We start from the raw sequence: 27,813 nt of genomic DNA on the forward strand, positions 1-27,813 counted from the left end.
CAGCTGTAGGTATGGGCCCATCCTGGGACTGGGAGCAGAGCTCTTGGCTACAGTGCTAACCTGTGTCTTCTTGGATGGAGCAGCAGGAGAGGATGGACGTGACAGTGACTGGCTGGTATTAGCCAGCTGACTGCAAAATATCTTGTTTTCTTTGCTCCAAATGCTTCAGTTTTTCCATCTCTGAACCATGCTGGATTGGAGACAAGGCTACAGAAATGTAAAAAAAGAATTCCCTCAAAACCAAAAAAATGAGGGAAAAGGATTCACTGCAAAATTAAAAAAAAAAAATGTAATACTGTGTTGCTTTTGCAAGTAATAGGCTTGGGGGGGGGGAGGAGTGTTAAGTCATCAGTGAGAAAGCAGTCTTTTGTGACCTTTTCAAGCCCCACTCAGTAGAATAAAGAAATAATCGACTGGTTTCTTTGCTGAATTTTAGTTAGTAAGATCTCCGTGAAATCAGAAAAGCCAGATTAGTATTTTAAATAAGTGCTCATAATTTTTTTTTGTTTTTCTTTGTAGGCCTTTACATCACATGAGCTGGAAAGATAAATGCCTGGTGGGAGGGAGCAGGAAGCTCTTGGAGGACATGGGCTTGATGCTCTGATCTGTACTGTGCCTGATTCCCTCGTTTCTGTGAGGTTAGGCAGGTCACCTGTGCATTGGAGCACAATCTATTTAGGTAGTGTATGAATCAGAAAATATTGTTCACAGGTGTTACAGCAATTTGGCCTGAGGGTACTGTGATAATGTAGCACACCTGCCATGTGTCAGTTACTCTTGTAATTTCTTTTTTTTTAATTTTGAATTGATGCTATCTTCTATTCAGTACAAAAGAATATGAACTTTCTACGAGGTGATGCCTGAAGCACACTTACTCTTTGTAGCATTAAATACAACTTTTAAATAGTGAATTGTGCATGGGAAGCCCCACATAAACGTTTGGCTCCAGAAAGATTCAGAAAGGTCAAAACCTCATGTAAATGTAACCCAAGTAATCAAAGTCACTTCTTTGTAGAAAATCACGGTGCCATTAAGGGCTCTTTCTTGCCTTTTTAGTTGCTCGATGAAATGCTTATCAATCAGATGTAATCAGAGCACTACAGGCAGTTTTGCTGTTTTCTTTTGCCTGGATTTTTTTTTTTTTCCTAACAGAATGAGGAACAGGTGAAGTAGGAGGTATTTCTATGCAATTCTCTCATGACCAGCATCTGTGCAATGCTGCTATAGTCTCCACTACCAATTTCTTAATTTCCTTCTCCTCACATCTTCTTCCCTGTAGTTCCCTCTTGTTTCTTAGTGTACTTATTTATTGAGATACTTGTGTATTTCTGCTCTGCCTTACTATCTTCCTGAGATCACAGTATTTGTGTGGATTAAAGCTTTTTGATGAGCAGACACTGTGCTAAAGTCTTCTACAAGCAGCAGTTTCTTGTGTTTTTCAGGAGTCCTTTTACCTTTTAGGATCGGGGGTTTTTTGTGTGTGTGTATGTTGTTGCTTGTGGGTTTTTTGGGGTTATTTTGGGGGGGATGTTTTGGTTTTGGGGTGGTTTTTTTTTTTAGTTTTCTTTCATGAATGAAATAGCCATCAGGCTTGGGTTTAATCACTACATGCTGCTATAGTTACACCCAGAAATCCCAGGAAGGTGTGTGTTCTTCACCACAGCTTGGGTCTGTGGTCCCTTCCAGACAGGAGTTGGCTGCAGCAGCCACATCATGAGTGGTGGGCAGTGGCCATGTCCCTACCTTTGGAGATGGTGGATGAATCCTGGCACCAGGGGACAAGGAGGGCAGAGCCAGATCCCACTTTGGGTGCAGTGAAGGGTGCAGCAGCAGCTGGATCCCATGCCTGGGGACTTGTACAGAGACTTTCATGTGAGCACGCAGTTCTCTTCTTCTCCAATAAATCTATCTCTGCCCATAGGGAATACTGCTTGGATCAGCAAGGCAGGGAAAAGAAACAGCCAAAATGGGTTATGGTGGCCTGATTTTTCTTGTCTTTTCAGAAATTAGGGTAGCCTTGGGGCGTTCTAGGTGATAGGATCTCTAAAAGCTGATCCAAGTGTCTTCAGGGAACCCGATCAATCATCTTCTTTGTAAACCTTGTGTACAGAAGGAGTTTGTTGCTGGGGTTTGTTGCTATAGGAAGAGCAAACCAGACCAGGGTAATTTCACTGAATCATAGAAATAAAATGTAAACAGGAAATAAAAACATTATCCCATGCATTCAGATGCTCTGAAGCAGAAGTAAAGACATTTTGTGAACTCAGAATTGCCAGCCCAAGTGCAAGGGGTAGCAAGACCAACAGCTTCTTTAATTGCTTGTATTTTATTTATTGCTTGTATAGAGTTTTACTGCTGATGTATATCTGAACCTAAGTCTCCAGTCATGACTTCACACAGCTGTAGATAGACTCTTCTTGATTTTCATAGCTGATACACCATCTAGTCTGAATCCCACTTGATGCCAGTCAGGCTCTTGCTCCACTGTTAGCAAATGCTAGATTGCTTCCTGTCTGCAAGAAACTTGTACATATTGCTCTTGTCAGCTTCTGTCTCTCTATTCTCTTCCACAAGCTAAGCAAATTCAGCTCCTTAAACCTGTTTTTCACAGATCACGTTTTATAGACCTGTTATTGTTCTTTCCATTCTCTTCTTAAGACTCCTTAATGCATATTTTTTAAAAAACTTAGTCCCAGACTGAAATGCAAATGCTGTATACTCCTTCCTGGTGGTGCAGAAGGTGGGAAGGGTCCAGGGTCAAGTCCCAGATTAAAATTTGTATTGCTTGATGTGTGGCTTCAGACCTTCATTCTGCTTCATTCTTGCTTCTTCATCCATAGCTTCCCCATCACTTTTATCTTCTGAGGTCCCCACTCCTCTTTCTGTTACCCTAATGGGAATGTGGTCAGGTTCAGCTTCTGTATGTTTTTCTCAGTCTACTTTTCTCTTCTTTATGTCTGGTGAGGATGCCAGCAGTGTGCCCTGGCCCTCCCCAGTGTGATGCTGAGCATGGGTCAGGCATTCTCCCTTCCTTTGCTGATGCCTGAAGGGCTGTAATTCCTCAAAGTAGTAAGTTCTCACAGATTGTTATCGTGTTACTGATAACTGCTCTTAGACTGGGGTTTGGGTTTATTTAATCACTTGTGTAGTTTTTGGGGTGGTTTTTTTTCCTGTCTTTTAATCATTTGAACTATTTCTGTGGTTCACTCAGGAAAAAGTTGTGGAGTTGTTTTAAAAGCCTTTCTAAAGATAGACTCTGTGTTTGGTACCACTTTCTTTTTATCAGCTGGGACAGATGCCCTTTCTGAGAGAGTGATGCAGACATTACACAAGTTTGACATGACTTTTTGATTCGTTCCTATTGACTGTTTGGGACTTTTGTTTGTAATCTTATTATATTTACAGGATTAGAATTCCTTTAGCTGTGTGCTCCAATAGACTTCTCTGGTAATAAAACAGCACTGCAAGTTCTGTGTTTTCCACTTTCATTTTTAAGACTGGGTGCCATGTTGGGTCTTTTAGTTTCTTTTATACCTTAACCTGACCTTTCTGTCTAGGCAGCAGTTTATGGTTTAGAGGAGATTGCTGGTAGTTTCCCAAGCACTGCAGGGATAATATTTTTATTTATATAAATATTTATATGTGTTTATTTAAGGAACATGAACATTACATGAGGAAGCCAGACCCTAGGATATTCTCAGAATACTACAGAATGAAAACCAAACAAAATTAAATACTTATTTTCTGAAGGTCCTTAAAAGTCAACATGACTAACGGCAGATATAATGTTAGCTTTTGCAGAATACACCAGCTGACTTCACTGTATTTCTACAAAATTAAAAATATAAACATTTAGAAATGGTTCCTGCTGACATGAAGCTGCCTGGGTTAAGGATGCTTTTGCTTCATTCTTTCCTTATTCCATGCAGCCTGCATTTGTGCATACTGTACAGCAGGTGAAAGATGCTCTGAGTATCTGGTCGCAAGTAGCTTCTGTGGAATGAGGCACTGAATAATTCAGCCTTCTCTGCATAACAGGCCTGGTTTTCCTTTTAATGTATTTACAGATGCAGCTCTCACTGTTTGCCACATCTCTTGCTGATTTTAAGTCACTTTGCGTCCTAGTTTTCATTTCTCCTTTTATGTTGATGTTGGTATTTCATGTGCATCTCTGAGTCATGTTGTCCTTAGTTCTGCTTTGGTGTACAGTCCCTGTTTTATGTGTCCTTCCCCTGTCACTTCAAAGCTCCTGACAATTGCCATCCCCACTCTTGATAGGCAGAGGATAATCTCTCCAGAAACACTCTGCTGTGTTTTCTTTTGATGGTGATGCTGGAGAGGTGAGTGTGTGCCTGGGGTGCTGGAATTTTGGGTCCTTATGGATAATTCAAGTCTACCATCCCTTTTTTGTCCCATCTGAAGGGTGTATCTGTTGATTTCAAGGGGTCTCCTCCAGATTACACCGCTCCTTCCTCGGATGTTGACTCCATTTTCCTTTCTTTTATCTTAATCAAAAAACATCAAAGAAATCTGTATCATGTACTTTCCTAAAGGCCAAACAAATATTTTAACTCATGCTGTGTGTTGCAACAGCTCCATCTAGCCTTTTAAAATTATTTCTTGTTAACACCTCTGTCTGAAGTCTCTCTCTGGCACTTCTGCTTGGGCCCATGACTTGTGCCATGAGATCTGTGATGACCTGGAGCATGCCATGCTCTCACATATGCAGTTCAGCCTGATGCTTAGTACCTCTCTCCATTGGTTTTCCTTGTGTCTCATTATTACTTTTTAAAAAAAATTTCTTTTTGTGTTTTTTCCATATTGTGACTTCAATGTGTTGGTGCTTATCTTTGTTTAAGGTCCAATGCTAAACTTTCAGTGTAGCCAATGTGTTTGTGGGTTAAAGTTTAAGGGTTGTGCTTTCTGGGCTGCAGCATCACAGCCATGTTAGAGGGGGTGCCAACTGATTCCCAGAGGAGGGATGCTACTTCCCCCTCCCCATGCTGGGGAGGTTCAGTGTTCCCAGATAAGCCTCCTTCCTCCCCTTCCCCAAATTACACTGGTACTGACAAGAGAGAGGTGACAGGAGCATGCAGTTGGAAGGAGGCATTCAGATGCCTTTTTAGGGGTTTATTCCCCCCCCAAGTCCATTCAGGCCACATTTCTGCAGTTGCTCTACCTTGGTTGAGTCCACTGCAGAAACTGTAATGCCAGGAAGGTGCCTCCTCTCTGAGGCATCTGGATGCTGCTGGTGCCAGAGGATTGTGATTGGTATCAGGAACAGTGTGGCCAGCAGGACTGAGGGAAGTGGTTGTCCCACTGTACTCAGTACTGATGAGGCCATACCTTGAATACTGTGTTCAGCTTTTGGCCCCCCACTACAAGGCAGACATTGAGGTGGTGAAGTATTGAACAGGGCAATGAAGCTGGTGAAGGGTCTAGAGCACAAACAAGTATTTTGAGGAGTGGCTGAGGGAACTGGGATTGTTTAGCCTGGAGAAAAGGAGGTTTGGGAGACTTTATTGTTCTTTACAACTATCTGTGAAAGGAGGTTGTAGTGAGGTGGGTGTCTTCCGTGTAGCAAGCAATGAAACAAGAGGGAATGGCCTGAGTGGAGGTTTAGGTTGGGCATTAGGAACAATTTATTCACCAAAAGGCTTGTCAGGTGTTGGAACAAGCTGCCCGGAAAGTGTTGGAGTCACCATCCCTGGAGGTATTTAAAAGACATGTAGATGTGGTGCTTAGGGACATGGTTTAGTGGTGGACTTGGCAGTGCTAGGTTAACAGTTGGATTCAATGATCTTAAAGGTCTTTCCCAACTATCACAATTTTGTGAAAGAGCTGGCTGTAACTCCTAGTGAACTGAAGCAGAAGTCCTACCTCTCACTTTTCCCAGGGACTCTACACCATACTTTCGTGGCCCAGGAATCTCCTGCACCAGAGAACAAATTCACACAAATCAAACAGTATCAACAAAAAAATGGCTGTTTTCCTAATAAGGAACCCAACTGAAATGAAGTGAACTTAGGTTTCAAACAGTTTGATGAAAACTGTTTGAATTTCAAGCTTAGAAGTCAGTGTTCCGGTGTGTATTCTTTTCTTGAATCATACTGACATTTCTGTTGCTGCTGAACATAGCAGCAATATTGTTCTCCATATGCTCTTCCCATCAGCGTTCCATCATTATTGGCTAAATATGTCTCTCATTAGGTGGAACATTATTTTTGAAGTATGGGATCATTATTTTTTTACATCAATTCCAAATTTGGGTCTTTGCAATGATTTATAACAATCTTCAGAAAATTGTAATTAAAGGAGAACATTTCAAAAAGAGAATTAATTAGATCAAAGAAGCATTTAAATGTAAAACATTAATCTGTGCATTACAGGAAATAGTGGCTATGTATAGTTCATTTAATTGTACTTGGTTTGGTTTTGTTTTTTCATTACATCACAATTTATTTGGAATTGATTTGCAATTTCTTCTGTAATGTGATTTCTGTCTGCTTAATATAGCATATATTTTCACTAGGATATATTTATATATAAATAAGGGTTTATTAATGACTGCTGCGTTAATTAAACTGTGGCCTCTGCTGTCAATTAGCTGTGATTTTTGTTGCTTAGTAAATGCAGCCCAGAAGGTCTGTGTGCTGAGAACAGGAGACAAGGAGTCAAATAACTCATTGGATGTTTGATGTATGAGGATCATATAATGGTTAGAGATAGAAAGGACCTCAAAGATCATCCAATTCCAACCTTCCTGCATGGTCAGGGACACCTCCCACTAGATCAGGTTGCTCAGAGCCCCATCCAAACTGGCCTTGAATGCTTCCAGGGATGGAGCTTCGACAGCTCCCCTGGACAACCTATTCCAGTGTCTGACCACCCTCACACTAAAGAATTTCTGCCTACTCTCTGACCTAAATATCCCCTCTTGCAGTTTAAAACCATTACTCATTGTCTTCTCACTACAAGCCCTTGTAAAAAGTCCCTCCCCAGCTTTCCTGTAGGCCTCTTTTGGCTGTTCTTACCGGAGCCTTCTCTTCTTCAGACTGAACAACCCCAACTCCTTCAGTAGCTCAAGATTGTCACTTGCCGGAGGGGTCCAGGTGACATAGCCTGGGCTTTGTCTGCTTGGAGAATTATTAACAAAGAACAACATGATTTTGTTTTCCCTATGGAGAAAAGGAAATCATGTACTTTAAGTCTGCAGCAAGTAATTGGTAATGGAAATGGTAATATCCCCAGCTCCAGTTTGTTGGCTGTATGTAGCAAGGACTGGGTGTGTCAGAAGGTTTTATGATGTTGGTTTTCGTCAAGTGGCTTGCAGGTTTTGCAGTCCGTATGTAATCTCTTTACTTTGTATAGTGTAAGGGTATGAAAAGATTAAAAGTTATTTTAAAATATGTCATGATTTTTTTTGAAGTTGTGTTTTAATGCCTTCGCAGTATTATCTTTATCTTCTGCAGCACTCTCAAAAACATTTTAAACCTTTATGCTGCTGGAAGTACATACATTTTTAACCTGATATCTAAGTAGTCAACAGAGATTAAAATAAACTAGTTCTTAGCTTCTCTTTATTTTCATTTAATTAAAATATGATTTTAGTTCTGATTGAATTCTGTAGCTAAATTGACTTTAACCTTAGACTACACAGTGTTAGGCAACATGAGACTCAGCTAATCTTTTGGAATCTCTGAATATTCTGTTGTAAGCCAAAACTGAGCTACCCAAGTGCACATCTGGCCTGCATAGTATTACCTCATTTGTATAAGGTAGTGGTCTTAGTTTCTTTTCACTAGTTTGTTTTCTGTTTGTTTGAATAGGGGAATGTGATACAAGGGTTGTGCTGGCAACAAGAAAAGCTTAAAGAACCTCAGTGATTTCTTTCTTCCTGAACAGAAATTCGCATTAGAATTGCATTTTTGGTACATAGCCAGGAATAGTAAATAAACTAATAAAACAAGAAAAGTAAATTCTTAGCCAATTATGTATGTTTGACACGTGTAGACACTATACTATCTGTTCTGTTAGGATTACTGCCTACAGACAAAAGCAGAGTAATATTTATGTCATTAAATTTCTTCAGATTGCTGTGATTTCTTCCAAGAAGTGAAACTTCCTCTTCCTAGAAAGATCATTGTGCCATTTATAAAAAAAGAGAAATTATTTCAGAGTATGTTTGGATATGCAGCTGTTTGCTGAGGAAGGCAAAACAACCTGTTGATTTGCACTGAGAGAGGAATATTAAGTATTTTCAATCAGCACTAGATGGAATGAGATAAGTTTTAACAATGCAATCATTGGCAGAGTTTGTAAGAAATCAGATTCAAAATGTTTTTGCTCTGCTTCTGTTCATGTCCGTAAGATAACAGTTTGAAATCAATTGTATTTTGTTCTGAGTATTTGTTATTAAACATATTAGTATGCATAGGAAAATAAAGAAGACATTTGGAAATGGGTAACCTTGGGTTAATTAAACCCATCTGTTGTCTGACTAATGACAAGAATAATATCCAGGGAATTGCTTATGGTAGAAGATTTGATAATGCACAAAAAATTTTTTGAAAAAGCACTTTTGGAGCAAGTGAGGGCTCAAGTAACTGGAGAGAAAACAAGTTCCAGAGAGTAACTCATGGTATTATCAGGTTGTTTCATGTAAGAATGTCCCAGAAGTAGTTAAGAAGCATGTTTGTTGCTCCTTGAGATTCAGTATTATAACTGGCAAAAAGAGTAAAACTTGTGTTCATCTGATGCTACATGAAGTTGTGTTTTATGGGACTAATTTAAATGGCTGTGCTTCCATGCTCACCAGCAGCCAGGATAGAAATGTCCATTAGGAAAAAAGCTTTGTAGGGTGCAAAGATGAGCTCCCTGAGATGTGGTGATGGCACCTGGAGGAAGAACAACTTCTGATTAGTATTGACTGGCAATCTGATCCTTTGTAGATCAGTGCCTCAAGACACTTAGGGTGATTGCTTTCAAACAGCAAGTCTGATAGTTCCTTTCTATTTATACTGCTGTAACTCATATCAAGAGGGGGAGAAAAAAAGACATTGTGCTACAACTTCCATGCATTACACTTTGCACTGGTCACCTATGCTGTTTGGTGCCGGTCAATTTATTTTTGTAGCTGCAAGTTAGATTTTTGTACTCCTAATTCATAGTTTCTGGAAAAGAAAATCAAATGTATAGTTTGATTTTTATTGCATTAATTTTCTGATTAATTTTCAATTAGTATCTTCATACACTCGTACTAAACATGGTTTTGGGGAAAAACTTGCGAAGTTTGTGGAGACCTGGGCACTTTTAAAACAAGGCAAACTGTTGTAGCATCAGATGAAGAACAGTTTATTCCATGTTGATATGACAGATGGGTAAAAGAAGAGCCTGAGAGGTTAAGATTGTTCTGCAATTTAATTTTTAATAGAGTGGCTTAATAGAATTGAAGATGGAGTAGGGGTTTGTTTGATCTACATGGGAGGAACTTTTTTTTAGGCTTCCTTTGCTGCGAGTCAGATGAAGTCCTGTTAGTATGATTTATCTCAGCTAGAGGAAAACATCTAAAATAGGTCAGATGAGTTGCTCTCTGAAATGTCTGTTTTTCTCCTCTGTATTTAAAGTGACCCTCTCATATGTGGGCATCTGAAATTAGATGAAGGCCTCTCTGACTGTCACATGTTAAAAGACATGAGTTAATTACTGCTTTTTGTAGATGCTAAAGACGGTTTGTTAAACAACACATTTTAAAAGGTATTTTTTATATAAGTATGTCAGTTTGAGCATAGAAGTTTATGTTGTCTTCCTAAACAAGCGTGTTACACATTAGCACTTTGAAAATGTGGCCTGAAGCATAAATCTGCCATGTGTGCTTTCTAGTTCTGCTTCTCTCTGGTGCTGTGTTGGTATGCAGGAGGTAGCAGTGTGCACCCCCATCCTTACAGGCAGTGCAAATGCTGGGCACTTGCCTGCTGTCCAGAGGCATATATTCACTGGAGAGATTAGCTTTGAACACACAGAATACATAAATGTGTCTGAAAATAGTAATTGGCCTCATTTAAGACATTTTCTGTTCAAAATGTAGCTTATTAAATGTTTAAGTAAAACAACCCTCTTTTCCCTCCTCTCTCCTCCCCCCCCCTAAAAAAAAAAAAAAAATCCTAAGAAAAACCCCCAAAATCTGAACTTTTTTGTGATTTTTAATAAACCTGTTCCTACTAGTACACATTGTAGTATATGTTATTATGTAGTGGCTTCCTAGGAGATGAATTAGAAGATGTGTATTCTGTGAAGCTGCTCATAATTACATAGTAGCTATGGTTACCAGGTTAAGAAATCATGATCTGATGATTAACAGAAATAGATTGCAGCAGAGTGGTTTGGTTTTGAGTTGCTTAAAAGCAAAATTCTCAAGAATAAGGCCATGAGCGTAGAAGTAGCGAGCATAAAAGCAGACTATTTTTGCTGAACTGACACAGTTGGCTTTATCAAATCCTTGTTTTGGTACAAAATCACAGTGTTTTTTAAAACTGGCGTTTGCTATAATGTCGGAGATTTGGGTGCCAACCACAAATTTGTAATGAAACTGGCTGAAATAGTTAAGATTTTAAATTAACCTTGCTAGTGTTTTCATTTTGGTTTAGCACTGGAGGAAGTTAATTTCAAACAGACTTTCAAGGAAAGTCATATTCACTTTAATTTAAATGTAACACTTTAGAATGATTTAATGAACTTTATCTTTCTTTTGGATGCTCTTAGAAAGAAATGACATTAAGTATGGGTGAATTCAAACAGGAAGGACAGAACTGTGCTAAAGACAGTTGTACATTTGCACTGATGTTGCTGGGCCCACTTGCGATATTTCTAGCGAATATGTTGCCTGGAATTACCAAAAGTACTTGATTCCATGTCCAAAAAGGAGTGCAGGTCTTGAGGAGTTCAAGATTTGTTGACTTCAGTGTAAAGAAGAAAAGTTTAAATGTGTTCAAAAGGGTTTAGAAACTCAAACAGCAGTGAATTATGTTGGATTCAGAGCCCTTGATTATATGAGCCTTTCTCAATCTGTTACTCTTATCTAGTGAATTATGCACTGTGTGGAGCTGAATGTCAATATGTAACTTCAGTGTGATATTTTGCACCAGGAAAGCTTTCCTAGTGATCCTCATTGGACCAGCAATAGCAACTGAATTTGCTAAAGGCCGGGTATGTGTAAGAATAAAACTTTGTGACTGAGGTTTCTCCATTTTGTAAGCCTAGCCTACAAATTGACAGCTCTGAGATTGTACTAAGTAGGTCTGATCACTTTGTTTTACAGAATAACCAACCATGACTACAGAATCGGGATCGGACTCTGAGCCCAAGGATAAAGAGCAGGATCAGCAGGAGGGTGCTGCGCAGCAAGGGGCAGCGGAGACCCAGCCCCAGGACCAGCAGCAGCCGAGTGAAGAGCATCAAAAGGAGATTGAGCAGTTCTCAGCTGTGGCAGCCCACAGCACACCAGTGAAAAAGGAGCAGGTAAGGAAGCCTGTTCTGCATGTGTGCACTCACTTCATACAGGTAGCTACGTGCTTGTCTATTGCTCCTGGTAAATAATGAGCCTGATGTGGTTAGGAGAGGAAATACGTATTCCGATACTCATGAAAAGCTGTTTGGTGTGGTGTAGATTTTGACTGATTGGTATTTTGTATGTAAAAAAAAAATAGTTCTCATGCAGAGTGTTTTGAAATTCATGCCCTGCTCTGCTCTTTCAGTGTCAGTTGCTATTCAGCCGCCAGCCAGTACCCAGTATTTTACAGAAAAGCCTTTCTTAAAACCAGGTACTGGTAGCTCATTTCTGCCTCTAGTGCTTAAATACATGGGCAGTCTTATTAGCTAAACAGGAAACATATTCAATCTTGTGTTTGCATTAGATGGCAAACAGTGCTAGATTTTAATAAGCTGAAAATATTTCAGAGTTCATTTCTTCTTTGACACCTGCTGAAAACTGATTTCATGCTTGCTTGTCTGATGTGTGAGCCATGAAGAATCTGTGGTCCCTTAAGCTTCTCATAGTTCTGAAATGACTGCATTATAATTACTTTAACTTTTCATGTAATAGGTTTCAGAAGAGCTATCACATGCTTTTCTATTTGGTTCATTGTTGCACTTATTAAATTTGTGGAAGCTGCTCTCTTTTTCCCATTAATAATTTCCAGTCAATAGGATTAACAGACATTCTTCATGGGTAAGTGACACAAAATTAATGAGGTACCTGCAAATTGCATCCCTTAGCTCCAAAAGGTTATGACCCCTATCTGATCACATTCACCTTTGAAGAGTGGAACACATCTGTCTTACTCCTCCTGTCCTCTACCCTTTGAAACACCTGAGATTGTTTGGAGTGGGGTCCTGTAATTTTACCTAGTTGGGAGACAGTGCTGATGCATCAAGCAGATGTCATGGGTTCAGGAAAGGCAGATCCTGCTTGACTCACCTGATTTCATTTTATAACCAGGGGATCTGCCTAGTGGATGAAGGAAAGGCTGTGGACATTGTCTACTTGGACTTTAGTAAAGCCTTTGGCACTGTCTCCCACAGCATTCTCCTAGAGAAGCTTGCAGCTCATGGCATAGATATATATACTCTTCATTAGGTTAAAAACTGGCTGGATGGCCAGGCCCAGAGAGTTGTAGTCAACAGAGTTAAATCCAGTTGTCGGGTTGTCACCAGTGGAGTCCCCTAGGACTCAGTTTTGGGGCTGGTCTTGCTCAGTATCTTTACTGATGATGTAGATGAGGGGATTGAGTGCTATCCTCAGTAAGTTTGTAGGTGACACCAAATTGGATGGGAGTGTTGATCCGTTTCAGGATAGGAAGGCTCTGCAGAGGGATCATGAAAGGTAAATCAGTGGGCTGAGGCCAGTTGTATGAGGTTTCAAGGCCAAGTACCACGTCCTGTATTTCAGTACTAACAGTCCCATGCCCATGACTACAGAATCAGGATTGGACTCTGAGTCCAAGGATAAAGAGCAGGATCAGCAGGAGGGCGCTGCGCAGCAAGGGGCAGCTGAGACCCAGCCCCAGCCCAGTCAGTTCTGGGCTGCTTGCTACAAGACAGACATTGAGCTGCTGGAGGGAGTTCAGAGAAGGACAGCCAGGGTGTGAAGGGTCTGGAGAACAAGCCCTGTGAGGAGAGGCTGAAGGATTGTTTGGTTTGGAGAACAGGAGGCAGAGAGGAGACCTTATTGCTCTCTTACACCTTGAAGGAGGTTGTAGGGAGGTGGGTGCTGGTCTCTTCTCTCAAGTAAACAATAGAACTAGAGGAAATGGCCTGAAGTTGCACCTGGGGATGTTTATACAAGATATTAGGAAGAATTTCTGTATTGAGAGAGTAGTCAGGCACTGGAATGGGCTGCCCAGGGAGGTGGTGGAGTCACCATCCCTGGAAGTTATTTACACACTGTGTAGATGAGGCACTTCAGGACATGCTTTAGTGGGCATGGTGAGAGATTTTTTTTGTTTGTTTGTTTTTTGTTTTGGTTTGGGTTTTTTTTTTTGGGGGGGGAGGCATTGGCAGTTGGATGTGGTGGTTTTAGAGATGTTGTCCAACCATGACAATTCTGTGATTCTGTAACCTGTTCTTTAAAATCACCACAAGTGCTCCTGTGGAAGCTCTCTTTGGGGCTGACTGTTGTCTTGAATTTTAAGCTTTTGTCCCCAGAGCTACAGCCCAAACTTGCTGTTGTTGGGGGAAAAGTAGGGGGGGTAAGTATTTTTTTAATCTCCCTCATTTATGATTGCATTGCCTAAATGTTTGGGACAACAAATGTTTCTGGGGCCAAAATAAAAGCGGTGTCTTAAGTCTGATTTCTAATATCTCAAGAGATAGGCATGGCAGGATTTCTCGTATTTATTGCTATTGAAGATCAAGCATTGAAAAAACTCCTTTTTTATTATTAATCATTTTTATCATTGATAACCCTTGATAAGCCTCAATCCATGGCCACTAAAGACCTCTCTGTTCTTGCTTCAACATCCACCAGTTATGTGCTGGGACAGTTTTGGTCTCTGAAATGGATCAGAAACTGCATGTAGTTTGGGCAAAAGAGACAGGACTGCTTGTCCAAAACAAAAAGGTGGACAAACTGGTCATTATTTTAAGTGTAATTCTGTCAGGCATTGGCCTATATTTTAATCATTTTGCTCCTCCAGACCTTCTGTAATCTTTTCATCCTAAATTTCTCTTCACCTCAAGAAACAAACCCAAACAAACAAAGTCCCCACAAAATAAACCCCTGAGTAACAACAACTAAAAACCCACAAACCCTCTAGGCACCAAACCTGTCTGTGCTTACAGAGCTGTGACTTTGGAGACCTGAAATGCTCTTATGAGTTTCATGATCCCTTCTTTTCCCAGAGGTCACCTGTGAGCCCGTGTCTGCAGAAGCCTTGATAGAAGAATTGGATTAGTGAAGGGGCATGTGGGACCTTTCCATTGAGAATACCAGATTGAATCCAAACCTTGCTGTTGTAAACTGACTGCCAAATCCAGCTGCAGTCACCTGCTCAGTATGTTTTTTAGTGGCTTAAGTGTCTGTATCACAGGAAGGAACTACTTAAATGCATCACTAAGAGACAGAACAATGGTATCACTAAAAATGCCAGTGCTGATGCTTATGTGAGAGAAACTTGGGAAGAAAGATTTAAATTACTGATCCATGACTATGACTTTTTGCTTTTATCCTATATATATATTGAACATTTTAATGAAGACAAAAAGGGTTCTTCAGCTTTAGATTAGCACTTACTATAGAAATGAGTCCTTTGTATCAGGTTTCATGATTCAGTCTTACTATGTTCCTGCCTTTCTGTCTCATGGAAAATAATCAAGAAGACATTACATGGTTTGAGCACTGGCATTTCTGAGCAACTGTCATAGGTAGATGGGATTCACACATTGTAAAAGTTTGGTGACATCACTTCATACCTCAGTAAGAAGCTGTGAAGTGTCAAAGGTGTGATTACTTTTGAATCATGTGGCTCCAAAGGCTTGCTTTGAGAGCAGGACCCAGCTTCAGAAGGAGCTGAACATACTGTGTCATAGGAAGGTACAGTAATGTAGGTAGAAGTGAGAGAGTTTACACTCAAAAAACACAAACCCTGAAGCATCTTGAGTTGCACTGCAATTTAGTCCACAGTGCTGAAAATACTGCAAAAATGTGGTATTGGGAGAGTATTTGAGAGAAAACAGAACTTTGCTTCAAGAGTGCAGAATAATTCACTGAATACAAGTGTTTCACTGACCACTTTTTTTTTTTCCTAGATACCCAGGATGTCAGGTTTCTTTAGGAAGAAGAGGCTTAACAGAGTTTGAAAGTACCTCAGTGCCCGAACATGTCAGCATAGTTTGGGGGAATCTTCTGTGATAGTTCTTGGCATGTTTTGTTCTCCAGACAAATGTGAGAAAAACCTTTGTATAATTTTAACTTAGACATATCCCCCTGATGATAATATAGATGGAGAACCTTCACAAAATAACCTTAATATGATTTTTTAAAACAAGATTTATAAATAAGCAAATAACTGCTGTAGTTATGAGGTACTGAGTGTCTTCATGAAGGAAAATAATCACCATTCCATTAGGATTCGCTGGAATAGTTTGCAGGCTGAAGATGGTTCTAAGGGTTGCTGGGTGCCTTTGTTGTTGTGGGCTTTTTCTTTCAAGCTGCTTTCTGTTTAAAAGCAGCTTTGAAAAAGATAAATTCCATGCATCCTTTTTTTTTTTTTTTTTTTTTTTTTTTTTTGTGTGTGTGTGTGTGTGTTTTTGTTGAGGCTAGTCTGTTAACTCTCACATGAGAAACCTAATGAGCCACCAGGTATGGCAGCATATTTTCTCCAGCCCTGGGATGGCTTTTTGCACCCACACTATCTGCATGCACACCTACCTTGGCAGACTTATTCACCAAACGTGTGGAAATCATCCTTCACGGAGCTCCTGTGAAGGATGATTTCCACACGTTTGGTGAAGAAGGAGACATCTTCAGTCTTGTTTTTCTCTTATTGCAGTAGGTTGGACCACTTGCCAGCTGGCTGTGGTTGCTGTAGAGCCTGAGCCCAGGGAAACTCTCCCCCTTCATGAGCCACTGCGAGCATTGGATGCTCAGCAAACAGCTCATCTGCTGACATGTCCTCTCCCTTCATTTCCCTTCAGCCTTTAAGGTATGTGAGGACCTTGATGGCTGAGCACAGAGCTGAAAGGAGAGAATCCTCCAGTGCTGGGGCTTGGTGGGGGAAGAGCCAGCTGGCACCAGGCCACTCCTGGGGAAGAACATCCACAGCTCAGGGGATGAGGTGGATTCTGAAAGCAGCTTTTGTACTCTTTTTATCTTTCTAGTCCCACTGTCTTCCAACCCAGGGAAGCCCAGGAAACCTTTGTTCTGTTGCAGGGAAAGGAGGAGCATGGGCTTTGCTTTTCCTCTTTGGAGCTGTTTCTTTGCAGTTTGCTGGAGCTTTGGTGGGAGCTGGTGCTTTTGGTAGTAGGACTGATTCCAAATTCCTCTTTCCCCCATTCGCCTGAGGGCAGAGGGGAAACTTATGTCTTGTTTATATGAAACCGCTCAGGGAAAGTTCCCTGTCAGTTAGCTGTACACTGTTGTTGCTGGTTGTATGATGCAAGGTTGTTCTGGTCTCAAAGCAGATTAAAGTTTTTGAATGGATTTGCTCTATTCTCATGAAGGTTTATTATATACAGTAACTGGAAACAGATTTGGAGGATTAATTTACAATGTATTTCCAGCAATGCTATTTGCTTGTTACACTGAAATAATTCAGACCCAAGCCAGTTTGGTTTGGTTTTTTTTCCCTTGTAGAGAGAATGGAAAGATTTTTTGTTTTTTAAATTTTTATTTCATTTAAGCTTTAGCTTAGGTATTCCTGCACTCCATTTGAGGTTTTGCTTGGAGACTATCAGGGGCATAACTGATGAGAAAGGTAATGACTGTGGCATAGTGCTCTTGCTAGGAGGTTGAAATGCTGTAGAACTGTTCTGGCTTTCATATAGTGCCATGGAGTGCAGCATCGTGGTAGCTCTTCAAATGATCTGATCCTCAGATAAACCCAAGCAAAAGTAACCACCGTTGTTTCTTCTGCAGTATATTTTGTCTTTCCAATAGCACCTACTTTTTGCTGGTCTGTGAGTCTTTCTTATCGGGCATCTATGGAGAGCAGAATTCATCCTCTGGTCCTATAGTTATTGTCCATGAGTCAGCAGGTACATAAAAGTCATTTGGCCCCTCAGTTCCGTTCTGTTTGTTTAACAATTTGCTGAGGTGCTCGGGAGCCTTTCTCCCAGGTACGTCAACAACCCCCTGCAAATTTAGTGTCATGGGCAGGTCTGTCCTCTCATTCTGGGGTCTGTTTTCCCATTGACAGCAAAATAAGTGCAAACCTGATGGTATTTTCCTATTCCGTATGACACGATAGAAGCTTCACACAAATTAATAGGTACAGGACTTAAAAGTAGTATCAAGAAACTGAGCATGGAACTGTTCTTCACAATGTTGACCAATTAATCAGCATTTCCAACAAACAAACACCCAAGCAGGTCCAAGAATCCCAAGAAGGATTTTGAACCTATGCAAAAGGTACAAAAGTATTTTCATGCATGCCCTTCCTCCATGAGGAGCAGGGGCTGGGAGGAATACGGGAAATATTTTCAATAGATAAAGAAGACTGTCCTGCATCAGATATTTTCTCATCCCAACCTCACACTAGGCTCACTTAAATCCCTGTGTGCAATGTGTGTGCTGTGCTGCATTGCCTGATCAGTTTCTCTCACCTCAAAAATGTGTCCCTCTTTGTCTTTACAGGCCACAGAAAAAGAACAGGAGTTTGCTGCTGCGTGTGCAAAACAGCTGGAATACCAGCAGCTGGAGGACGACAAGCTCTCTCAAAAATCATCATCTAGCAAACTTTCCAGGTCTCCTCTAAAAATTGTCAAGAAACCGAAAAGCATGCAGTGCAAAGTGACACTCCTGGATGGATCTGAGTATACATGTGAAGTAGAGGTAAATTACATTTTGTGTTCTGGTTTTTTTCATCCTGTCTGGAGGAAAATTATGAAATTATTTCGTAATCTAAGCAAAAGTATGAATGATCTGCTATTTTGCTAATACCAAGTGCAGAGATGCTTAGTTTTTTTCTTTGGAGGTTGAAGATTTTGATTGGATTTGAGCTGGATGAAGGATCATGAGCAGTGCATGGAACAGCCAGAGACTTTAGATTAATTTTATGTCAGAACTTGTCACAGCAGAATGCAGAAAATGAGTTATGGGTAGGAAAGCCCATAAACAAAGGTGGATTTAGATCCCACAGGGCTCTTCTCTTCCTTGGTACTCTGCTGAATTGAGACTCACATTAGGTCACTGTGCAAACAGTAATTCTGTGACCAGATTAGAGGGGGCTAGAGGAGCACCCAGGAGAGGCAAGGAAAATGTCAGGAGCAAATACCAGTGAGAGTGGTGTGGTTTATGCTCTTCTCCATGATGTCTGTGAATCATAACCGTGTCTGAAAATTACGGACGGAGTGGTTTTCTGTAAGGAAACCTGCTGTTCCTGTTGGGACTTGGTCAGAAGCCTGCTTTTGGGAAGGGAGGACAGAAGAGTATAAAAGTAGAAGTGGGAGAAACTGCAGACTTGAAAGGGGAACCCAGAGGAACACCAAGGAGAGAGAGTGGCGGAAAGGAATATCTGACTGGGACTCAGTGTCTTCATAATCAGGTTATGCTCAACCCTTGCATCTTCCAGGTGCTATTTTTCTAAGTACTTTGGAGAATGGCAAGTAAGGAAAAACTTCCAGATTTCTCTTTAACTGTGTGTAGCTTTACACTTTGGGCCAGTTTTTTCTATGCTAACACAGGAGCTGTGGTTGTGTTACTCATAAAGCAGCTCAGCAGTCGTGCTGTCGAGTATCTTCAGTTTCACTGGCCAAGACCTGTTGTGTTTCAGCCAGACTAGCAATAGCTATCTGGTCACACACTTTGTGACTATTAAATTGCCATTTCTTAACCTGTGGTCCCAGTTTTGTCTGTCAAGAGTAGTGTGTGAACCATTTAAGCTGGAAAAATGACTAATGTGGGCTTTGAAAGAGTCTAATTCATTTTAGCTTTTGCCACTTGGTTATAAAATGTGAGTCACTTTATGGAATAAAATCAAGCAGATTTTTCCAAATGGGATTTCTATGGAAACCTTGTATAGCAGGCTCAGCTTTATGAAAATATTAGATGGATCAGAAAGGGAGATTTGGTGTTAGTCTTCCACATATGAAAAAAAAAAATTGCTGTGAATAACACTTTCTTTTAGGAAGTTTCAGTTTTTCAATTCTGTTCTGTTGAAGTGTCAAACTGCTAGCATGTAGAAACCATCATGTTTTATTGCTTGTCACGTTTCTTGGCTTTGTAGGTTCTGAATAGTTCTTGAATGATGTCCAATACACATTTTGTATTCCTTTGACCATTTACAATTTACACTGCTGAAATATTTTGAAGTTGTATTGACTGTCATCAATGATTGCTTTATTTGCTTTTAAGTTGGTTAGACCTCCAAGGCAGAATGTAATATTGATGACAAAAGAGAATAGAAAGATAGAATGATGAATCCTCAAATGACAAAGTTATGATGATGAGCAGACCATTGGGTGCATTGAAACAGAAACTAGACAGGAGACACAAATGTTTCAGGGAACAAGGGTGGCTGGAATTACATGTGCATGTATGTGGATGACTGAGACTTTGCAAGCTTCCTGGGTGGTATTGTCAGCATACTGCATGTATTGAGAATAAAACTGGGGGTAACTTGCTGGCACATCCCACTCTGGCCCATGGGAACAGCTGGTGGATCCCCAGGGGTGTCCACTTCCATGTGCATAAAGTTTACCCGCAGCAAAAAGATGCTGTGTCCAGCCAAGAGAAGTGTGGTAACTTTCACTGTGCTTTTTTTTCCCAGGGAGAAACAGGATGTACAAAGGGAGCTTGTGGGGCAGGGAGACTGAGGGTCTGTCTCAGGAAACCATGTAGGAGGCTGAAAGTGAAGTCCTCCTACAGCAAATATGCATTATAACAAAGTCCTGTGGCTGTTTCACAGAAACTCAGTGCGGTAGCGTGAGGAATAACCTGTCACATTTCAGAAAAATCGTATTTTAAGGATCACCTACAAGTGAACTTACTGTATTCCTTTAAACCAGTGGAAAAAAAGATAAAAAAAGTGTACTGAAAGACCTAGATTACAGAGGCCAATAAATTCCCTGAGATTAATTCCTCTAAAAAAGGGGGAGTAGGACAAACAACACATGGCAGTCAAATGTTTAATATTTTCTTTCCTTGTTTTTAACTCACTTTTGGTGTGAATGGTGGCCCAGGGTAGGGATGTGACAATTAGTGAATGTGAGTCAGAAATGTCATCCCATGTTGTCAGCTCCTGTCTTCTACATGTGTCTGTGTGTCATCCTTCTACCCACTGAAGGTTACTAAGCAGTGTAATCTAGAAGGGCCAGAAACTTAGAAGCCTGATTTTGAGCTAGAATAATACCTCTGTCAGTGGAGGGTGTCTTGATTTGGGTGTGGGCCAGATAATTATCCCTCTAGAATTACATTCCCTTGTCTGGGAGTTGAGGATCATTATGAAATCCATTTGTCACTTTATGGGGTGCTTTGCAATAGTCAAATGCTTTTATGTATGTTAAATATTAATATCACTTAAATGACCTTATTGCTCTCAAATATAGCATAAGCTACAGCTGATCAATTATGTGCTCATCCAGTTAATGACCTGACAGCCAAAATTGCACGTACTCACAGGCTGAGATGTTTCTGAGGCAGGTGTAGTTAATCCATTAGCCCCTTGGTGTCCTTTGTTTCAGAAGCCCCTCTTTCATCTTTCATATTTAATGCTGAACATCATCCCTGCCTTCTGCTCTTTCAGTCTCTCTCACATGCAGTGTGTTGCATTTGTGACACCATGAGTTTTTCATGTTGTGCAAGTTACATCTGTGGGGGAAAATTTAGCAGAGGTAGCTTCAAAGCTGAGGTTAACAGTGGTTCATCTAATGTGCTATCCTTTTTTGTGATAGGATCTTTAGCAAATGTCAAGTGAAAGCTTTCTTTGAGGCCCTGCAGTGTTACTGGCTTTGTGCTGTCTTTATCTTGACCCAGAAATTCTTTCATGCGGTAAGAATCTGCAAGCCAAAAGCAGGTGAAGTTGGTAACCCAACCTGTTCATTCCTCCTCCTCCAAAACCATAAACCATGTTACCATCTGTACTCCTCCTGCCACTCTCTTCTGAGAGCCTATAGGTGACGGCAGGAGGCTTAGTTAAGAGGGATGTTTCCTTTCAGAGATGGGATGACCACCTGATAGTTCTTTGCCTGTCCAGGGGCAACTGTTGGTTTTTGGAGAAGTATTTGGTGTACACTGACACTGTCCCTCTCTCAAAGACAAAACAGCCTCAGGGTCACTACATGGTTCTCCCATGTCATGAAGAAGCTGGAGGTTTCTAATGGGAGCTCAAATCACAGAAGGGATGCAGTCTGTTCCAAGGGATGCTGTGCAGTGCTGTCACCCCTAGATGTCCACTCCTGATGGAAGCAGATCTGCTTGGGCTCTTCACTGCACTCTCCCAGCCAGCATCAGGACCAGAAATGTTTTTTGTCAAGAGCAGCCAGGTCCACACCTGAGGCCAGAACTGCACTGCAAAGAGGATGCTCAAGACTTCTCAGTTAGGCAAGTTAGACTTTGCCTTTTTTTATTTGAAGAACCAAAGATAAAGCAAGACCCAAGACTGCAAATTGGTTTCAGATAACCTTAAAAAGACAGTGAAAGACCCTAGTTCAGGGTGGGTTTTTTCTTAGATACAAAAAAACAAGCAAAAGTAACTCATTTCTGAGTTCCTTCCACTTTAAGCAAGGGTTTTCAAATGCTGTAGTACAACTATGCTATTTCTAGGATTTATTCCCTCCTCTTGCCACTCTGCTCCACCTCAGTTTTCTGTTGTCTAGACTACTGCATTTTAATTAAAAAATGCAGGTGGAACCTGCAGGAAGTATCAGCCTGTGCAGGACAGCAGTAAATGAAAACAAATGTTTCCATGGCAGCCTGTCTGTGGCATCCCTGCAGCACTGCATCAAACAGGGTGAATTGCTGTAGGATACAGGTAGGCTGCAGAGCACTCAGAAAGCTGACATCTCAGAAACCATTACTTGTATCTCCTCTTCTTGGTGAATGGGTGTCAGCTGAGGTAGGAGGGACTGTTAAAAATACATGTTTTGTGTTTGTTTCTTTTTAAAATCCAGATTTTTCAGTCATGCTTCTTCTGGGACATGGACAGTAGTTGGGTGTCCCATGCTGTAGCCCTTGCTATGGCTTTGTGATGAACCTCTGACTTCCTCCCTGCTGGAGATTCCATTTTCTTAACAGGTTTCCCCACATCCTCAGGCAACTTCAGAGTAGTGTTTTTTGAGGTTAAATGGTGGGAAGTTTTACTTGCTTATGTTTGAATTCGGGGTTTATAATGTGGACAGAGACAGACTGGAGTGAAGAGGTCCCTTTCTGCCCTGAACAAGTATGTTCTGAAGCTCCTTTTCAGAGACAAAATGGACATGAAATAAATGGATTCTCAAATAGGACAGAGTACTGTGTTTCACCTGGATTGTTTTTTGAATCAAAAGTGAAAGTATATGGATACTTTCCTGAAAAGTAAGTAAGTGAAGATGGTCGTTAGAGAGGCTTGAAAAATAAGAGAGCAAGCAGACTTACTTCTGCCACTACTGCCAGAAATGAAAGGAAGCCATGCCACGTGTGTTTCTTCTCTTGGTTTTCCAAACCTATCTTGCAAGACTACCTCTGGAGGAAAAGCCCTTCTGTCTTCCTGTGTGGCTGTGAGGGAATCCATGACCCCACTGTCCCCTTCCCACATGGTGTCTGGGATAACCCTTCCCCCAGGAGCCATCTCAGCATGGACCTGCACGTTGCTTTTGCATGGGAAGTTTAATAACATGGAATTTCTCATCCCTGTCGAGGTGGGGTTTGAGGTCAGGAAGGAAACCTTTCTAATAAGATGCACTCTGCATTCTAAAGGATAAGGTTTCAGTTACCCCCTGCACATTTTAATTGTTTAATAAATTCCACGCAGTCTCTTGCAAATTGCCTTTACATGTGAAACTGATTACTGAATGCAAGAGGGAATTTTTTAAATCAGTCTTCTCCTTTTGACCTACTCGTTGCTTACATTACAGTTAATTTAATATGAGGAGCTTTGTTTCAGGTTTTTGTTCCTTCCCTGGGATGTGTTTCAGTAAACGTGACTGGGATGAGATGCATCATCTTTGTTACACAGAATGTTTTCTGTCCCCAGACCCACTAATAAAGGCTGGCTTGGATTAGCCAGGGGATTCAGTTAAGATCTATGTTACCTGACACATGTCAGTAGGACTCTTAGCATTGCCTGAATGTGTTCCAGCTGAGTGGAACTCTTCTGGCTTGCTTTTTTCCAAATACTGTCTGCAGCTTTTAATGAGTTAAAATACTTGTCAATTGAGGAAGTGTAATGCTCTGGAAATCGATACTGAGGTTGTTCAGCTCATAACAGTCAACTGAGAGGCTGAACAGAAAAAGGTTTTTTGCTTCAGTTTGGTGATGGAAACAAAACTAAACATGTTTGAGCTACCTTTTTAGTCTTTTAATTCTTATTGCATATTTGGTTGAGGTTTTTCACTGAAGCTAAAGAAATCTAAATTTTAAAAAAGTCCCTTCAGGTTGAGCCAGGCATTTTGGAATTGCCAAAAAACTGAGGGAGGATGCTAATGTGGCACTTCAGGGGGCTGAAGCTTTTCCTCCTTGCCAGGAGAGGCTCATCTCAGCTCCCCAGCAGCTCCTGGCAGCTGGAAACATCTGGCCTGCATGCTATTCAAGGAGAAGGTTTCTTATAGCTGTGGTAGGAAAATTCACCTGAGTGATTAAACAGCTGGGGTCTCTTGTGTGTCCCCTAGTTAGTGTCCAAGCTTTTTACTGAGACTGAAGTAGAACGAAAGATTAAACCCAAATCACTCCTTCAGATGACATACCAGGAAATCATCAGATTGGGCTTTAAATTCCATTTTTTGGCACAGCAGAGGACTCAAAATAAATGCCTAAAGTTTAAAATAAGAAAAAATAAAATTTGTATGTGTCCTCTCCACAGCCATTTTCTTCATCTAGTTCTCTTGTCTCCTGCCTTTTATTAGTGGTTTCTGAAAATGATCTGGCTGATGCAATGATGGGTTTAGCAGACAAAAATCTTCATTTTGATACTTTGGAAGCACCAGCTCTTTTTTGTAATGGTGAAACTTACTGACAGAGGCCAGGCTTATGTTGACAAGTATTTTCAGCTGCCCTGAAGCTTCATGTTCTGGGGAAAAAATTATTAGCTGAAAACTTCCTAGGGAGGTGCTGCCTCTGGTTCTCTTGCCTTCGTGCACTGGTTGGACGTGAGCCGGGCAACAGGAGCTTATTCACCATCTGAAAACTGTTTTGTCACAACCAAACAAACCCAGGTACTGCAAGGTTCATTGCTGGTTAACCTGTTTGCAAGAGCCCACAAGAGGGTGATCTTTTTACCCGCCTTTTACTACAGGCAGATAGAGGTCTGTTGGCTCCAGGGGTCCTGTCCTTGCCACCGTCCTTGCTGATGGCCTCACCAGGGTGACACTGTGTCAGCCAGGTCTGTCAGCCAGGGTGATCCTCACCCCACAGAACCTTCTGCTTCCTACTGGGGTGCCTGGTGCAGCCAACACCCAACCTCCACACAAATTTTTAAGTTCTGCTTAAGCAGAGATCAAAAACAGGTGGGTGATGGGCTTTACTTACCCTTTTGCCTTCCTCAGATGGAGGTTTTAAAGCCTCCTGCTATTATTTCTGGCCAGCGTGTCCATTCTTCCATCTGTCCCATGCCTGTCCTCCCAGAGAAGTTACTGATTTTCTTGTCACTTCCTGGTCATGGTTCTGCAAAGTCTTGCTGCATCTTGTCATATTTCACATCCTGTTTCTGCCTGCTAGCTGCTTCAGCTCCCAGCTGAGCCATCCGAATTAATCTCTAACTCTGTTGCACCATTTTATAGGTGCTGTCCTCATGTTAGCAGAGTTTCTGTGCCCAGACTAAAACCAAGTAGATGTTCACTTTATTATCATCACCTAAAAAAAAAAGCAAGCTGCCATACAAAATCCTAACACCTCATTTTTTTTTTCCCAGCTGAGCTCCATGCAGTCGTTGAGCTGCTTTTATATTTTCTTATCCCTGTCGGTTGATGCAGTGAACAAAATATCAGAGATTGGGCTGGGTGGTGAGGAAGTACCTGCTTGTGAAGCAAAGCTTTGATAGGCAGCAAGGTCTGTCCCTCATGCTTTATCTTGCTTTGGCAGAGATGGTTTTGCTCTGAAGTGGGTAAAGCTTGGATATAGCTTGAGAACGGGCTTGTTTTTCTTGATAACCCCAGCATTGATGGTGTGATACTGCTTAAGGTACCCCAGATTTAAAAGGCCAATTATCATGCTGCCACTCCTGTCTCAAAAGCATCTTTCTGTGCTGTGCTTTTTGTATGATTTGTGGTGTTTTTTGTTTTTTTTTTTTTTTTTCCACTCCAGCCTGTCAATGTAGGTCAGGGAGAGCTCTGTGGCTTTTAAATTCATATGGCAAGATTACTCTGTAAATCGGACTATGTTGACAGTAGAGCTTTCTTCAGCTGAAAATAAGCAAAATGTTCATGACTGATTTTTGCTGACATATGCTAGTAACCATTTATGGTACAGGTAGTGGTTGGTTCCCCTTGCTGTGTTGGTGCTAGCTTTGTGCTTACTTATCAATTACACAAGAGACGTGAATGTTTGCCAAGCTCATCCAAGTAAAACTGGAATAAGGAAAATATTTATATTTATAATCCCCCACTGGAAAGCTTTAACTGCTGCACTGAGTCCCAAGAGATCGGCTTGAGTTATGGCAGAGTGTCTTGAAGGAGGTGGGAGGGCAGCCAGAAGGCATTAAGCCAGTGGATCAGCTGCACATCTAGTTAAAACCCAAGCCCAAACAATCTGTGTTCTCCAGAAAGCACTGAGCAAGAAGTGCTTTGTCGGTTGAAAAACCTTCAGAATCATGGAATATGGTTTATTGTTTCATATCAAGATTTAGCAAATGTGCAGGACTAATGAATGTGCTGAGAATTGAACTGCTGTTTGAGAAAGTATCCACTGTTCTTTACCTTTATTGGAGGATTAGTACTGGTAAGCTGTTGCCAGATCTCAGTTTTTACAGGGTGAATTCTGTTGATGCACCTGGGATGCCAAGTCATTCAGTAACCATTACGTTTGATGGGTATCTCTATAGCCATTGTGCACATCCAGCCATGCTTCCACATGTAAGGATTTGCACCAGAGCATTTATTGTCTCTCAGGTGCCTGCTTCTGCTGCTGCTTTGCATCCCCATGAGCGAAGCTTTATTCCTGAGCACACAAGCTGTGTAGCACATACGTGGGTATGCTGAGAGGTCGTGTGATGCCAGTGCTGGTGTGATCTCTGCTGCTGCTGTGGAAGGCAAAAACCCTAATTTGGTTTGATGCCAGAATCGGGACTAGGTCACCAATCTTCTTACTGGGATTTAGCAGTCCCCTGGGTTTTTTTTTAGATTAGTGCTGGCTTTTTAGGATTGGAAGCTCAAATGGCATTAAAGAAGGTTGCCCTGATAAAAACTATGTCATGTTATACAATGTCATTCATGCTTGGCACAGGTATGTAGCTATAGCACTGTCAGTGTTATATATTTATCTAAATGCTTGTATTGTATTAAATACTTAAGTGTCAGAAAAGGTTATTTTCAAGAATAGTAATACATCTCAATGTGTCATACAGCAATAAGTATCAATAAGCTGATTAATTACAGTACTACCATGATGGAGGAAAAAAGAAAATAATCCATTTTCACTGAATTTAAAAATATCTTCTGGTCTACTTTTGTTCTTCTTCTGTGGTGTTCATTTATACGTGCAGAGCTGTATGCATAGAATTTTGTATTAAGAAGCAGAGAATGGTGAAATAATATTCCAGGATTTATGTTACAGTATTAGTATATGTTGGTTACCTATTAGTACATGTTAGAATATATTGGTGTATATGCAGAGTCACACATAAAAAGATCAATAAAAAACCAGAACTATTGGAGAGCTTTTATTGGCATGCAGCTTTCAGGAAGAGCATTTCTTTATATGAAGTATACTCATATTGGGAAAAAAGTCTTTGTAACACAGCTTTTATTTAGCTATATCTTTTTGAGATTGCCTGTCTCTTAGATCTTCCCACATTGGGCTAAATTTTTTATTCAGTAGACTGTGTTTGGAACCGTGAATGGGACTTTTCCAAATGCAGTTTACCAGTGAAGTTCATTCATGGGTGTAATTCAGTATGTAAATGATTAAATGTTTTTTTTCTTTTCCACAGCAACAACAAAAAAATTAATGTGTTTTTCTTTGAAGCTTTTATTTCATTGCCTTTGTTTTCTTTGTCACCTGAAAGGCTGGCAGAAGGGTCTTGTTCAATATCTCCTACATGTGCTGGTGAACTGCTTACATACTGATAAAGAGTATTGTGTTCATCCAATGGATGAATGTGTACTCATAAATGTTCACTTATAATACTTTGCGTATGCCAAAATGAAGAATTTTTTTCCCTAAGAAACATAAAAGAGTTGGAGTAAAAGGACGAGATGAATTAATTTCTTTTATCTGCAAGCTTTCTCTGTTTTCCTGTGTGGAAGAAAGGA

The 27,813-nt window shown here is 40.8% G+C and overlaps 1 protein-coding gene across 21 annotated transcripts in view; it reads left to right on the top strand.

Annotated features, from left to right (window-relative positions):
* The window catches only part of EPB41L3 (erythrocyte membrane protein band 4.1 like 3), a 146,172-nt gene that overhangs the window by 65,287 nt on the left and 53,072 nt on the right, over positions 1-27,813 (top strand). For 17 of the 21 annotated variants that reach the window (XM_071737216.1, XM_071737214.1, XM_071737217.1 and 14 more), the window contains exons 2-3: positions 11,318-11,517; positions 17,849-18,046. In XM_071737216.1, coding sequence (XP_071593317.1) covers positions 11,329-11,517; positions 17,849-18,046 — 387 coding nt within the window. In that variant the 5' untranslated portion in view covers positions 11,318-11,328. The remainder of the gene's footprint in view (positions 1-11,317; positions 11,518-17,848; positions 18,047-27,813) is intronic. The other 4 variants (XM_071737213.1, XM_071737222.1, XM_071737223.1 and 1 more) reach the window with 1 other exon arrangement.

Source organism: Heliangelus exortis, chromosome 2 (genome assembly GCF_036169615.1).
Source record: "Heliangelus exortis chromosome 2, bHelExo1.hap1, whole genome shotgun sequence".
NCBI classification, from domain to species: Eukaryota; Metazoa; Chordata; class Aves; order Apodiformes; family Trochilidae; genus Heliangelus; species Heliangelus exortis.